Here is a 16,466-nt window from a genome sequence, read left to right on the forward strand (position 1 = left end):
ATTCTGTCCTTATAAAACACGACTCTTCAACTTACTAAGCAGCATCACGGGAAATCTACTGGCTTAAAAAAAACACTATCTTAGCACATCTCTAATCAGCCATTTTATGAGTCTTTGCAACTGAAATATAAACCAAAGTTAACAGTGGATTAAAGTGTTTCTTAAAATGATTGTCGGTGCATTATTGGTTATTGTGTCAGGCATACTAACATGACAGAAGCTGATCACCTCCTCCTCCTGCTCTGCTGATCACAAAATGGTGGACTTCTCTGTGCAGTGAGATCATCTTTATTGTTTGTTTGTTTACAAATTGCTATAAATAAGGCAGTTGTCACAGCTTTTCCTCTATTGGCAAAAGAACAAATTCATCAGAATCAGTATTTTGGATAAGCTGCAAAGTTGCTTAACATTGCTGTGTTTTATTTGTGCTCGCTGGAGCAAAGGTACTTTGCAGATAGCTCACCTACCTTTCTTCAGAGCTTTCAGGATATCCTTATGTGTTACTGTTTCAGGGAATTAGGACCCAAAATCTAAAGTTTATTTGTTACCCATACTACAGATAAGGTGAGTGAACAGCCAGAAGCAACAACCCCAGCCAACCCCAACTTGATCGACTATTGTTACTGATCGCAACGGACTAGGTGCTCATTATGTGAAACCCTGACTTTTCTTGCATGGAAGCAAGGAAAAGAGAATTCTCATCACAGTGCTGTGCACTGAATGGCTAACATTGCTGTACTATACAGGGGCAGAATACTCCTGTGGCTGTAATTCTCTACACAGTCAGACATCATTTTGACCATTTTTTAATTTGCTGGGGGCCACCAAGCAGAGGCCAGATGTTTCCTCACAGCGAGGGAGGATTGTCATCAATTTTAGAGAGACAGTCATCCTGGGTCATTCCCAGCAGCCAATTATTGAGCAGTATAAGAGTCAGGGGAGACAATAACATGTACAACACAAAACATCCCAATGATCAGTAACTCCAGCTTACTCTATGGTTAGCCTTGCACTCTGCAAAAGTTTGCTTAACATTAGCTTGTTTTAAATGAGCACAAAAAAAAGTCACTCCCATTAACTTCATCTGTAAACTGCTATGTGTCTGCTGTAGTGAATTGAGGCTATTTTCTTATGACTCTTCATTGAATGACTGTTCCTAAACTGAATTTTAAAGAATTAATAGATCAAGGTTCAATTTCAGCTGCTGGAGTTAATTATCTTTGATACACAGTAACTTGGCCTTCAGGTGCTTCTGTCGACTATTGCTGATTTTTATCAGAATGCTGCCGATGAAAACTGTCTTGCGCTGTGCAAAGCTCTCGTGTCCTTTTCCATCAAACAATAAAATGCCCCTAAATGATTGTGACATGATCAGCTCTAAGTTACCTCGTTCAGAATACTGGCTAAATTCCAGCCATTATAATCCAACCTTTTTAAGATAACCAGTTGTAGTTTTTCCTGTTTTTCAAGATGCTGGATGGAACTCCATATACCCTCCACCTCCTAATCAAAATCTATTCTTTGCACTATTATTTTCAGGTGAAAAAATAATTTTAAATCTTCATTTCTTGGCACTATTGCCCTACAGCAAAGATTTTAAGTTGTTCTGGAAACGCTGAATTTTGAAAGGAGAAAGATTGTAGGAGGGTTTCTTTCCAATGCTGAGCTCACAGAGGACTTTTCCAACCACTGGGGCAAGTTTGAAACCGTGACCTAAAAAACAAAAGGAGTGGAAAGCTCTTAATTATAATTCATTCTTTCATTCAAAGTTTAGGCAATGACTATATTCCAATAATTCACCAAGTGACTGTCCCCAATTAGGTGGAGTAAATACCAAAACAACATTCCCATGATGCCTTTGTTCAGTTCACTCAAAATACTGAACTATTAAACCCAATGAAGCTGCCATTCTAGACTGAGGAAATGGTGGGAATTGTCCTCGGAGATGCTTTGGGTCTGCAATCTCAAATGCAACGGAAGCCCTGATTACAGCAGTCCGGGACTCCTGCTCCTACTGGCCCCACAAAGGAAAGCAAAAACCTTACTTGCTTGGATCTCTTCTTCTGAGCAGGTCACCACTCTTCAGCCTGGCGGGAAAGCCCCAGAGTTTATCCCGCTCAGGCCAGAATTAAAATCATAGATGGGGCCCAAAGATGTGCATATCGGACCCTGATCTGCATATTTCAAAGTAGGACCCCACTGACGTTGGGCAGATGGGATCAGGACAGCTCAAGTAAGTAACTTTACAGAAAGACTTTCACAACCTTAGTCTTCCCAAAGGAGCTCCTCCCGGAGTCACAGTGCGGATTTTGTCCCCTACAGGGCACAACGGACATGATTTTTGCAGCGCAACAGCTGCAGGAAAAATGTAGGAAACTGCACCAGCCCCTATACATGGCCTTCTTCGACCTTACAAAGGCCTTTGACACTGTCGACCGCGACGGTTTATGGAGTGTCCTCCATTTCGGATGCGCCCAAAAGTTTGTCACCATCCTCCGTCTGCTCCACGACGACATGCAGGTCGTGATCCTTACCAACGGATCCATTACAGACCAAATCCATGTCTGGACCGGGGTCAAATAGGGCTGTATTATCACCCAACCCTCTTCACAACCTTCCTCGCTGCCTGCTCCACCTCACAGTCGACAAGCACCCCGCTGGAGTGGAACTAAATTACAGAACTAGTGGGAAGCTGTTCAACCTACGCCGTCTCCAGGCCAGGTCTAAGACCACCCCAACCTCTGTCATCGAGCTACAGTACGCGGATGACGCCTGCGTCTACGGACATACAGAGGCTGAACTCCAGGACATAGTCAACGTATTTACTGAGGCATATGAAAGCATAGGCCTTCCGTTAAATATCCATAAGACAAAGGTCTTCCACCAGCCTGTCCTCGCCGCACAGCACTGCTCCCCAGTCATCGAGATCCACGGCGCGGCCCTGGACAACATGGACCATTTCCCATACCTCGGGAGTCTCCTATCAACGTGAGCAGGCATCGATGAAAAGATCCAACACCGCCTCCCGTCTGCCAGTGCAGCCTTCGGCCGCCTGAGGAAAAGAGTGTTTGAAGACCAGGCCCTCAAAACTGCCACCAAGCTCATGGTCTACAGGGCTGTAGTAATACCCACCCTCCTGTGTGGCTCAGAAACATGGACCATGTACAGTAGACACCAAGTCGCTGGAAAAATATCATCAATGATGTCTCTGCAAAATCCTACAAATCCCCTCACCAACATTGGCGTCCTCGACCAGACCAACATCCCCAACATCGAAGCACTGACCACACTTGATCAGCTCCGCTGGGCAGGCCACATATTCGTATGGCAGACACGAGACTCCCAAAGCAAGCGCTCTACTCGGAACTTCTTCACGGCAACGAGCAAAAGGTGGGCAGCGGAAACACTACAAGGACACCCTCAAAGCCTCCCTGATAAAGTGCAACATCCCCACTGACACCTGGGAGACTCTGGCCAAAGACCGCCCTAAGTGGAGGAAGCGCATCCGGGAGAGCGCTGAGCACCTCGAGTCTCGTCGGCGAGAGCGTGCAGAAATCAAGTGCAGACAGCGGAAAGAGCGTGCGGCAAATCAGTCCCACCCATCCCTTCCCTCAACGACTATCTGCCCCACGTGACAGAGACTGTGGTTCTCGTATTGGACTGATCAGCCACCTAAGAACTCATGTTAAGAATATAAGCAAGTCTTCCTCGATTCCGAGGGACTGCCTATGATGATGATGACAGCCAATGAAGTACTTTTGAAGCGTCGTAACTCTTACAATGTAGGCGACGCAGCAGCCAATTTGAGCTCCGCAAACTTCCACAAACAGCAATGTGAAAATGACCAGATAATCTGTTTTAGGTCAAAAGCAAAATACTGTAGATGTAGAAAATCTGAAATAAAAACAATAAAGCATCTGTGGAGAGAGAAACAGAGTTAATGTTTCTGGTCGATGACCGTTCGTCAGAAGTGGAAAAAGTTAGAGATGTAACAGATTTTTAATCAAGTGTAGGAGCAGGGAAAGGAGGGAGGGCAGGAAAGAACAAAAGGGAAGGTCTGTGATAGGATGGAAGGCAGGAGAGATGAAAAGACAAATGGGATGATGGTGCTAGGCAAAAGGAGATGGTAATTGGACAAGTTAAGAAACAAAAGATGAGTCTGGATGAGGTGTAAATGGGATCGGAAGAAACATCAACAGCTAACGTGAAAAAAAATGGGGGCAGAGGTTATGGTCTGGAATTGTTGAACTTGATGTTGAGTCCAGAAGGCTGTAAAGTGACTAATCGAAAGATGAGGTGCTGTTCCTCAAGCTTACGGATGCAAGGTCCTAAAAGAAGTGGGTGCAGGGATAGTGGATGCATTGGTTGTAATTTACCAAAACTCCCTCAATTCTGGGGAGGTCCCAGCAAATTGGAAAACTGCAAATGTAACGCCCCTATTTAAAAAAGGAGGCAGACAGAATGTAGGAAACTATAGATCGGTTAGCCTAATATCTGTCATTGGGAAAATGCTGGAGTCCAGTATTAAGGAAGCAGTAGCAGGACATTTGGAAAAGCATAATTCAATCAAGCAGAGTCAGCATGGGTTTATGAAAGCAAAATCGTGTTTGACAAACTTGCTGGGGTTCTTTGAGGATGTAATGAGCAGGGTGGATAAGGGGGATCCAGTGGATGTAGTGTATTTGGATTTCCAGAAGGCATTCGATAAGATGCCACATAAAAGGTTACTGCACAAGATAAAAGTTCACGGGGTTGGGGGTAATGTATTAGCATGGATAGAGGATTGGCTAACCAACAGAAAACAGAGAATCTGGATAAACGGGTCATTTTCCATTTGGCAAACGGTAACTGTGCCGCAGGGATTGGTGCTGGGTCCTCAACTATTTACAATCTATATTAATGACTTGGAAGAAGGGACCGAGTATAATGTAGCCAAGTTTGCTGATCTTACAAAAATGGGTGGGAAAGAAAATTGCGAGGGGGTCATAAAAATCTGCAAAGGGATATAGACAGGCTAAGTGAGTGGGCAAAAATTTGGCAGATAGAGTATAATGTCCGAAAATGCCACCAAGCTCATGGTCTACAGGGCCATAGTGATACCTGCCCTCCTGTATGGCTCAGTGACGTGGACCACATACAGTAGGCACCTCAAATCACTGGAGAAATACCACCAACTATGTCTCCGCAAGATCCTGCAAATCCCCTGGGAGGACAGACGCACCAACGTTGGCGTCCTCGATCAGGCCAACATCCCCAGCATCGAAGCACTGACCACACTCAACCAGCTCCGTTGGGCGTGCCATATTGTTCGCATGCCTGACACAAGATTCCCAAAGCAAGCGCTCTACTCTGAACTACATGGCAAGCGAGCCCCAGGTGGGCAGAGGAGGCATTTCAAGGACACCCTCAAAGCCTCCTTGATGAAATGCAACATCCCCACCGTCCCTGGTGAAAGACTGCCCTAAGTGGAGGAAGAGCATCCGGGAGGGTGCTGAGCACCTCGAATCTCGTCGCTGAGAGCATGCAGAAAACAAGCGCAGGCAGTGGAAGGAGCATGAGGCAAACCAGTCCCACCCACCCTTTCCTTCAACGACTGTCTGTCCCACCTGTGACAGAGACTGTTACCGTTGGGGGCCATGCCTTCTGTTGCCAAGGCCCCAAACTCTGGAACTCCCTGCCTAAACTTCTTTGCCTCTCTATCTCTTTTTCCTCCTTTAAGATGTGCTTTAAAACCTACCTCTTTAACCAAGCTTTTGCTCACCTGCCCTAATTTCTCCTTAGGTGGCTTGGTGTCAAAAAATTTTATCTTATAATACACCTGTGAAGCACCTCGGGACGTTTCACTACGTTAAAGGCGATATATAAATACAAGTTGTTGTTGTTGGGGGGGGGGAGGGCGGAGGATGATTTAATCTCTTACCAGAAATCAGCTAAGAATTATTATCTTTTGCACATTCTAATATCTCCCTTAAAGTTTTTACTTCATGGCTTCGGCCCGACTCAAAAAGTTAAGGTTCAACTGGAGTTTGTTATTTTGCAGTGTGTACAACCACAGCTGTGCATTCTGAGCATGTGCGGATTGGAGAATTTCCCAGCATGAATCAGGAGGCTTCTGAGTTGAAGCAGATGGGAGTCCCCATTGATTGGTGAACTTCTGTGCTTTCTCCAGATACTGGAGGTTGAATTGTCAAGGGTTTATGTCAGGTAGGTTTTATTTAAAATATTAACAATTAGAAATGTTCAGTTTGACGAGACCTCTGGTTTAACAGACTTGTCATTACCAACAGTGACGGATTATTTGTTTTCCTATCTGTCAACAAAGACTGCTTATGAAGAATGGATCTCTTTTTCGGTTGAAAGGTTGAACATTCAGCTAAAACTGAGATGAGGAGGAATTTCTTCTCCGGGGGTTGTAAATCAGAGAGCTGTGGAAGCCGGGACATTGAATAAGTTTAAGACAGTTTCTTAACCGATAAGGGATTAAGGGGTTATGGAGAGTAGGCAGGGAAGTGGACCTGAGTCCATGATCGGATCAGCCATGATCGTATTAAATGGTGGAGCAGGCTTGAGGGGCTGTGTGGCCTGCTCCTATTTCTTATGTTCTTATGTTCTAATGGAGTTTTTACTTTTGAGCATGTTATAAAGTATTTTTTCTTCATTGAAATTTGATTATTAAATAGGCTGTATAAGTCAACAAATACAGTAAGCATGCACTAATTGCTTGAAGACAGAATGTAAAACCAAGAATTGGTTAATGATGAGGAACGCAGTAGTGGTCGGGTGTCTGATGGTGCAACAGTGGCTGGGATAAGGCTGATCAGTGAGACTGTGATGGGGAATTGGGGCTTAGGGTGAGTTTGCGTCCCATTCTTCTCATTCCCTCACCCTCACGAGGATGCTCGGCCCTGCCCACCCAATACTGCTAGATTGCAGCAGTCCAAAATTCTGCCAGACTTTGTGTTCCAAAGTTCCCACGCCCCTTTCCAATCCAGTTGGATCACAGGAGCCCTTTCCACAGGACTTTTCCACGGTCTCCCGCTACCAGATCCCATGACTCTCCGCTCAGTGCTTACAAACTCCAAGATCATATTCCATGTGCTTCCTGATCACAGGGTGACCCTAATGCTCCCAGACCCCATGACTCTTTTCTGCCCTTTCACAGGATTGCTTTCCCAGTGATTCCAGATCCCAGGACCTGTTGGAATATTCCTATTCCTTTGTTGGGTTGTCCCAAGAACAATGAAAAATCACTCCTTGTTTCCCCAGACCTTGGGATCCTTTCGAAGTAATGCTGGTCTATGACACCTTAAGCTATGCCCAATGGTGATAAATTGTATCCCTGATAATACTACTTTGCATTACTTAGTATAATAAAACCTCTAACTTGCTGTAACACCATGATGGATTTGCCAGCTTAAAAAAAAAATTACAAGTTTCGAGACAAACTAGAAAATCTTTTAAACTGGACAAAAATTGAAAAAAAAACAAGTATATAATCCAACACAGTGATATCTAGACAGACTTTTAATATAGCTGGAATAGCAAAACCAATGCAACTTGTTAGGGTCCCACAAAAATATAACAATTCAAAATTCTCTTAATAAAACTAATACATATGAACTTCTTAATTTTGCACTGAGTGCAGTTGAGTCAATATAATGTAAAGAGGAGGATAATAATGGAGGATAGAAGACCTCAAGGTATGTCCGTGCCCATCTTTCCTGGAACTCCATGTTTAAATCGCTCCAGTCTGATTTCCACCTCTGCCACAGTACCTAAATGGCTCTCATCAAAATCACAGATGACATTCTTTGTGACTGTGACAAAGGTAAGCTATTTCTCCTCGTCCTTCCCGACCTGTCTGCAGCCTTTGAAATGGCTGACCACTCCATCCATCTCCAACGCCTCTCCACCATCGTCCAGCTGGCTAGGTCTGCACTCGCCTGGTCCAGGCTTATCTATTTAATCATAGCCAGAAAATCACCTGCAATGGCTTCTCTTCCCACTCCCGCATCGTTACTTCTGGTATCCCCCAAGGATCTTCCCATGGCCCCCACCTATTTCTCTTCTACATGCTTCCCCTTGGCAACATCATTTGAAAACACAGTGTCAGTTTCCATGTGTATGCTGACAACCCCCAACGCTACCTCACCATCACTTCTCTCGACCCCTCCATGGTCTCTAAATTGTCAGATTGCTTGTCCAACATCCAGTACTGGATGAGCAGAAATTTTCTCCAATTAAATATTGGGAAGACCAAATCCATTGTCTTCGGTCCCCGCCACAAACTTGAATCTCTAGGCACTGACTCCATCCCTCTCCCTAGGATCTGTCTGATGCTGAACCAGACTGTTCGCAATCTTGGTTGCATATTTGACCCTGAAATGAGCTTCTGACCACATCGTGGCATAACTAAGACCACCTATTTCCACTTCCATAATATCGCCCATCTCCACCTCTGCCTCAGCTCATCTGCTGCTGAAATCCTCATCCATGCCTTTGTTCCCTCTAGACTTGACTATTCCAATGCACTCCTGGCTGGCCTCCTGCATTCTACCATATGTAAACTTAAGGTCATCCAAAACTCAGCTGCCCTTGTCCTAACTCACACCAACACCCGTTCACCCATCATCTCGTGCTCGCTGACCTACATAAGCAACACCTCAATTTTAAAATTCTCATCATTGCTTTCAAATCCCCCATGGCCTTGCCCCTCCCTATCTCTGTAACCTCATCCACCCTGCCCCCCCCCCCCCCCCACCTCCCCATGCCTGAGATATTCGTGCTCCTCTAATTCTGGTCTCTTGAGCATCCCTGATTATAATCGATCAACTATCGGTGGCTGTGCCTTCAGCTGCCTAGGCCCCAAACTCTGGAACTCCCTGCCCAAACCTCTCCACCTCTCTACCTCTCTTTCCTCCTTTCAGACGCTCCTTAAAATCTATCTCTTTGAACAAGCTTTTGGTCATCTGCCCTCATTTCTTATATGGCTCAGTATCAAATTTTTTGTCTTATAACACTGCTGAGAAGCGCCTTGGGACATTTTACCAAGTTAAAGGCGCTATATAAATACAAATTGTTGTTAACAATCAAAAAGACGAATGGAATGCTGGCTTTTATCTGAAGGGGCTGGGATACAAAGGGGCAGATGTTATGTTTCAGTTGGAGAGATATGGTTAGACCTCATCTGGAGTGCTGCATTCAGTTTTGCACACCTCACCTCATGAAGGATATATGAAGAATCTGTGGGTGCAGTGCAGATTCGCCAGAATGATACTGGGGCTTAGATGGTTGAATTATGAGGATAGATTGCATAAACTCGGCTTGTATTCCCTCGAGTATAGAAGATTGAGGAGTGATCTGATCGAGATGTTTAAAATGTTAAAAAGATTTGATAGGATAGATATGAAGAAATCCTTTCCTCTGGTGGGGGTATTAAGAACAAGGGGACATAACCAACACCCAACACATAGTAAAATGTCCCAAGGCTCTTCACAGGAGTGTTATGAGCTAAAAATTGACACCAAGCCACAAAAGTAGAAATTAGTGCAGGTGACCAAAAGCATGGTCAACGAGGTAGGTTTGAAGAAGGATAGAGAGGCGGAGAGGCTTGAAGCCGGACCATTCAGGGGCGAAATCAGGAACCACTTTTTCACACCAGTCTGGAACTTTCTCTCCCAAAAGGCTGTGGATGTTGACAATTGAAGCTTTCAATAGATTATTGTTATGTACACAGGAAAAGGGGAAAGCAATTCAGCCCCTCGAGCCTGTTCCACCATTCAATGAGATCATGGCTGATCTATAACCTCAATCCATCCACCCACATTAGCTCCATATCCCTTAATACCCTTGGCTCGCACAAATCTATTGATCTCCAATTTAAAATTATTAATTGAGCTAGTATCTACTGCTTTTTTTGTGGGAGAGAGTTCCACACTTCTACTACCCTCTGTTTGAAGAAATGTTTCCTCACCTCTCTCCTGAATGGCCTGGCTCTGCTGTTAAGGTTATGTCCCCTTGTCCTAGACGCCCTCACCAAGTGGGAAAAAAATTCTCTCTTTCTACCCTGTTAATTCCTTTCAAATCATCCCTTAACCTTTCATATTCCAGAGAATACAGGCTTGATACAAGCATCTCAAGGGATATGAAGCAAAGGCAGGAGAATGGAGTTGAGGTGCAGATCAGCCTTGACCTAATCGAATCCGGCTTGAGGGGCTGAATGACCGATGCTTGTTCCTGTGTAACACTGCATTACCAGTACTTTTATTATTCAATGCTTTTATCTGCAGTTCAGTGTCAAGAAATAAAATATACACAGTATTATAAAGGGATATTATGCTGATGACTATCACTTCTGTGAAAGACCAATAACTCACAAGGGATTATCAGTGGATAATGAAGGTCTCTCTCCATTTCTCATGTGTTCGAGGTGTTGTGTAAGATATTTCCATGCTGAGCATTGGAGGGCTGAGTTAAAAAGATCTTTATTTTGTTTCCATCTCTCCCCGAGCCCCAATTCCCCAGTTCTCCCCATACCACAGTCCCCATTCCCCAGTCTCCATTTCCCCCCAAAGCCCCCATTGCCCAGTCTCCATCTCTCCCCTGAACTCCCATTCATCAGTCTCCATCTTTTATCTCCCCCTGATTTAAGAGATCCCGCGCCCCCCCCCTCCGAATGCTAAGACCCCCTAAATGTGCTGAGACCAACCCACCCCCTCCAGTGTAATTAGGCCTAGAAATTCCTTTTGGGCCATTTTTCGGGCGGAGAGTGGTCAGCGTCCTGGACGCACTCGCCGAGTCTTGCCAGAAATTGGGCTTTGGGCCGATGATCTGCAGCCGCTACCGGGCGTGCAGTGGTAGTTTGCTATCGGCCCTCAGGTAAGTCTGGAAGGATATGGGAGGAGAACGGGAGGGGAGGGCTAGTGCTCTGGAGCAGGGAGAACCACACCCGCAACCCAGGGTTCCACAGCAAGGCAAGTTTAAAAGAAAAATACTTCCCTTTTTGGTGATCTCCAGCGGTCCCTTTAAGAACCACTGATTGGGCCGCTGAAGAAACCAAGAGCGAGTGGAGCATTTTCTGCTCCGCTATAACGAATTTCTGGGAGAAGTCCTGAAACAGGCATTAGGCCCCTAATTATCATATGCAAGGGGCCTGTTTATGGCAGCCGCCAGGGATGCCTGCATTTTGCCCGACCCAATATGACATTGGATGTGTTTCTTTGGGCTACGGACGACAGTACTAGGATATTGGTGCTGTTTCTCCCTGTTCTGCACTCCTGGCCACTGCCCCATTTCCTACCCCTGCTGTGCTCTGTGAGGAGAGGCCATTCTAATATTACACCCACGTTCCTCTCTGCACTGTGTTAACAAACATCAATGTCTCAAACTGATGTGGTATGCAAGAAACACCATCCTGGATAGACCCTTAAACAAGATCAAATTTGCCTTCCCATAATTTGTGTGTTCTATGGATTTAACTCCTTTGTGAGTTAAACTGAATAGCAACACTGTGGGACCTGATTAACTGGGACCTGATTCATTTATAATTATAGAGTAGCTGCGTGCTGTGTACGTGCTCACTAACAATGGAAAAGGTTGCAGCGTGGTTGGGGCCAAAGCACAGTCACAGGGTTAAGCGCTGTTCCGACCAGATAACAGGAACATGCTGCGAAACAGTGAACAACAGGAGGAAGGGGCATAGAAACATAGAAAATAGGTGCAGGAGTAGGCCATTCGGCCCTTCGAGCCTGCACCGCCATTCAATGAGTTCATGGCTGAACATGCAACTTCAGTACCCATTTTCTGCTTTCTTGCCATACCCCTTGATCCCCCTAGACTACATCTAACTCCTTTTTGAATATATTTAGTGAATTGGCCTCAACAACTTTCTGTGGTAGAGAATTCCACAGGTTCACCACTCTCTGGGTGAAGAAGTTTCTCCTCATCTCAGTCCTAAATGGCTTACCCCTTATCCTTGGACAGCAGTGGTGTTAGCCCTATATTAGCCCCACTAAAAACAACGAGACTTAAAGTAGAGAGGATGACCAAGACGGAAGGCTGAACTAAGAAGCGCAAACAAAAATATGAGAATATGATTGTTCACATAGCCGCGGAACCCGAAAAAAGATAAATGGTCTAAAGAACTCCAACACCCGAAAAAGGCGGGGTTGGGGGTCGAGAACTTGGGAACAATTAGATCGACTGTGAAGTATTTACACACTCCATCCTTTGGACGGAGTCCAGATTTTGACCGTCATGGTGCCGGGATGATCGGCACGTAAACTCCAGAGGGCAGTAAAAGAGGCACTTGGAGACACTGGACAGGGGATTGACGCAGCCTGGGGAGAAGTGAAAGGGTAGTTAAGAAAGTACGGGCCGGTAAGGACGGATTGGAGTAAGATTGCAGTGTGCCAGCAAAAAAGCACAGAGGGGGTACTCGAGTATGAGAAGCGATTCAAGTCTACGTGGCTGGAACATTCGGGTCTGCATCAAAATGCGGAGCAGATGGATGACGAAAGAGTCAGACCCTTGAAGGCTACCTTTATGGCGGGGTTGAAACCAGAACTATCTAAATTAGTGAAGGCGACCCTGGCAGATCGGGGAACCTCCTTCGCGCAGTTGGTAGACCGGTGTAGCCAATTAGATCGGGATTTAACTTCAAAGGCCCGAGTAATGCAGACTGGATGGAAACCAAAGGATCGGGAGGGACAGACATCAGGAAGAGCCGGCAAAGTGCAACTATTGCGGTAAAGAGGGACATCGGGCCCGATCGTGCTGAGCGAAGAAACAGAACAACCAGGGAAGCTGAGGGATGGGCCGAAACAGGCCGACGGGCAGTCGGTGATGGAGCGGTTTAAAGAACTTTCCTTCGATCAGCAGCTGCAGTTGCTGGAGTGTGCAAAAAACTCAGACCCCACCCCTTCCCCGGCAGGGTCCCTGTTAGCATTAATACATCAGCGCAAGGATGGACTATGTGTCAGTGTGGGAGTGGGCGACCAAGAGATTGATTGTTTTTTGGACACAGGGGCAGAATTGACGTGCGTGCCCGAAAATTATAAATTCCCCCTCGACGGGACAACCCGTGCGGCACATGGAGTCGGAGGCCATAAGCTGATACTCCACCGAACCCAGCCACTGTGTTTGGTTCTGGGACCACATGAAGTAACTGCATTGGTCTGGGTGGGACCGGTGGGACAATCCCTACTCGGGATGGATGTCTTGACGAAAATAGACTCCTCCCTGGACTTTGAAGACAGCCAAGTCACATGGTCGATCCGATCCCTGCAGAGGGAAGAGCTGAGGGACCGCCCGACATGGGCCAAGGACAAACATGACTGTAGCTTGCTTAAAATGGACCCGGTTACCTTCACCGGGACTCCACCTCCTTGCACCAAACAATACCCGATCAGCCCGACATCAATCCAAGGGATATTACCCATCATCTGGCAGTTAGAAGAACAAGGGGTACTAGTTAAGACACACAGCTCATCCAACAGCCCCGTGTGGTCAGTGCAGAAGGGTAAAGACGCCTGGCGCATGACAGTGGACTACCGGAAGGCCAACCAGTGCATTGACCAAAAAGCCCCGTTGGTAGCGGATCCCTCCACTATATTTCAGGCTCTGACGCCGGAGGACAAGTACTTCTCCGTGATTGATATGGCCAACGGATTCTGTCCAATTCCGTTGGCCCCGGAGTTGCCGCCGTGGTTTGCCTTTACCATCCAGGGACAGCAATACACCTGGACCCGTCTACCTCAAGGGTTTCACAACAGCCCAACAGTGTTCCACATGACCCTCCAGGGTCACTTAAGGGAGCTACCCCCCGATGGGATCTATGGTCATACAATATGTCGATGATATCCTACTGGCGTCCACCACGGAAGAACAGCATGAACGAGATGCGCTGACCTTATTGGACCATCTCGTCGAAAAGGGATACAAGGCCAGTGTGGCCAAGGCCCAGATAGCCCAGGAAGAAGTAATTTACCGAGGACAAAAGATCTCAAATGGGAGAGCGGGGACTGACCCAGGATAGGACTGAGGTGATTCGCGCGGCGAAACAGCCCGCCGCGATCCAGGAACTTCGATCCTTCTTGGGTCTGTGCAATTTTAATAGGAACTGGGTGATTCCTACATGCAATTGGCACAACCATTGAATGACCTGCTAAAAGGAAAACGGACCTCAAAAGAAGCTATCACCCTGGCTGAGGAGCAAAAGGAGGCGTTTGAAAAAGTGAAACAGGCCCTGTGCACGGCACCCGCCCTAGGGGTCCCAGACACCAGGAAGCCCTTCAACCTATTCGTGCATGAAAAAGAAGGATACATGACTGCTATCCTGACTCAAGAACATGGGGACCAACGGAAGCCCATCGGATACTACTCGGCCAAACTGGACACAGTGGCTCTCGGATGGGGAAGTTGCTTGAGGGCCATGGAAGCTACATGCCGAGCAGTAATGGTAACGGCGAGATTAGTCTTAGACCAGAAACTGATCATCAAGTGTCCCCATACAGTACATGCTATGCTATCCATGAACCGGGCCACCCAGGTGACCTCAGCCAGATGGACAACAATCCTGGAAGCTCCAAACCTCCATATTGTACGAGCTAGCCCGGTTAATCCGGTCACCATGCTCCCCCTGCCTGAAGAAGAGTATGAAGACCAGCACGACTGTGCGGGCATGTGAGAAGAAGCAGAAGGAGCCGCTGCGGCAGCCGAAGAGCCGTTACCCAATCCGGACTTGATCCTATTTATGGATGGATCCTCAATTGTGAAGCATGGAATCCGGAAGGCGGGCTGGGCAGTCACGACGCTGCACGAGGTAGTAAGGAAGGGGGGAGCTCCCCGCTGGAACCTTCGCTTAGCAGGTCGAATTGAGAGCGCTGACCGAAGCTTGCAGGGTGGCCGAGGGACAAACAGCTAATATATACACGGATTCCAGGTACGCTTTTGGGGTGGCACATGATTTCGGGGCAGTTATGGTGGAAGAGAGGATTCTTCACTGCAGCAGGAACCCCAATACGGAATGGGGCGGAAGTCCGCGACCTACTTGAAGCATTACTGCTGCCAGAGGAGGAATCTATCCTGAAATGCAAGGCCCATACGAAGGAGAATACAAATGAGGCTAAAGGGAACGCACGGGCCGACCAGGCAGCTAAGGAAGCCGCCTTAATGGAACCAGAGAAGAGCACCTTTGTATGTCAATTGGGAACCCGAACGCTGACACAGGATCTGGCAAAATTGCAGGAGGAATGTCTCCGGATGGAAAAATGGGAATGGATAAATGAAGGGATAAAGCTATGGGTGGATGGAATGTGGAGGCAGCCTGAGACAGGAAAACCAGTGGCACCACAAGCGCTAATGCCCTTTTTGGCCCAACAAATACACTCGTGGAGGCACTTAGCCCCCCCCAACAAATGACGGCTCAATTCCAGAAGAGCCGGTGGGGCAGGGTTTTACGAAACACGCTCAAGCCACGGTGGACAGGTGCGTCACTTGCCAGAAAAATAACCCCGGGCCCTCCACTACAATGCCCCTTCTCCGACCTCCGGCCCCGACAGGGCCTTTCCGAGATTTACAAGTAGATTACATCTCATTGCCCTCATGTCAGGGGTATACGGACGTCTTAGTGATTGTGGATCGATTCTCTAGGTGGGTGGAAGCTGTACCCACCCGAAGGAGCACCGCCACGCACTCGGCTAAGGTGCTGTGTAAAGACTATATACCTAGATGGGGAATCTCCGCAAGTATTGACTCTGATCAGGGGGCCCATTTTACTGGAGCCGTGTGCCGAGAGGTCCGCAGATTGCTCAACATCACATGGAATCTACATTGCCCTAATCACCCACAGTCGTCAGGTCAAGTGGAGCGTATGAATGGAACTTTGAAACAACGACTGGCCAAGTACCACCAAGAGGGGAGCCCGTGGCCTCAAGCGCTCCCAATGGTCTTGTGCAGCATCAGGGCCACCCCAAACCGAATCACGGGCTTAAACCCTTTTGAGGTGATCACCGGGAGACCAATGTCTCTCCCGGGGACCATCAATCTGCGAAAAGCAGTGTATCACCTGATGAGTGACACATTGTTGGAATATTGCCAGAATTTAACAAATGCTATCAGTTCTGCTTCCCAACAGGTAAAAGCGGCTTGGGGGGAACCCCCGGAGGGAGGACACGATATCGTCCCAGGAGTTTGGGTCTACGTAAAGAAAATACACAAAGAACCGCTGGGGGCCAAGTGGGAAGTATTACTGACGACCCGCTCGGCAGTTAAAATCCAAGGGAAGGCGGCTTGGATCCACGCCTCGCCCATTAAACGGTCACCCGTATCGGAAACAGACTAAAAGAACTGAACTTTTGAACTCAACAAAATGTTTGGACTGATTGTACTCGTGGGTCTGACCCTACCTCTGTGTAACATGGAGCTACATGTAAATACTTCTATGTACATGGCATATAGCTATGCTA

The 16,466-nt window shown here is 47.0% G+C and overlaps 1 protein-coding gene across 1 annotated transcript in view; it reads right to left on the reverse strand.

Annotated features, from left to right (window-relative positions):
- Positions 1-302: 302 nt before the first annotated feature.
- pipox (pipecolic acid oxidase) overlaps positions 303-16,466 on the reverse strand; it is a 100,052-nt gene continuing 83,888 nt past the window's right edge. Inside the window, exon 8 of the mRNA XM_070858085.1 lies at positions 303-1,713. Coding sequence (XP_070714186.1) covers positions 1,583-1,713 — 131 coding nt within the window. The 3' untranslated portion in view covers positions 303-1,582. The remainder of the gene's footprint in view (positions 1,714-16,466) is intronic.

This window comes from Pristiophorus japonicus, chromosome 16, assembly GCF_044704955.1.
Source record: "Pristiophorus japonicus isolate sPriJap1 chromosome 16, sPriJap1.hap1, whole genome shotgun sequence".
Classification (NCBI taxonomy): domain Eukaryota; kingdom Metazoa; phylum Chordata; class Chondrichthyes; family Pristiophoridae; genus Pristiophorus; species Pristiophorus japonicus.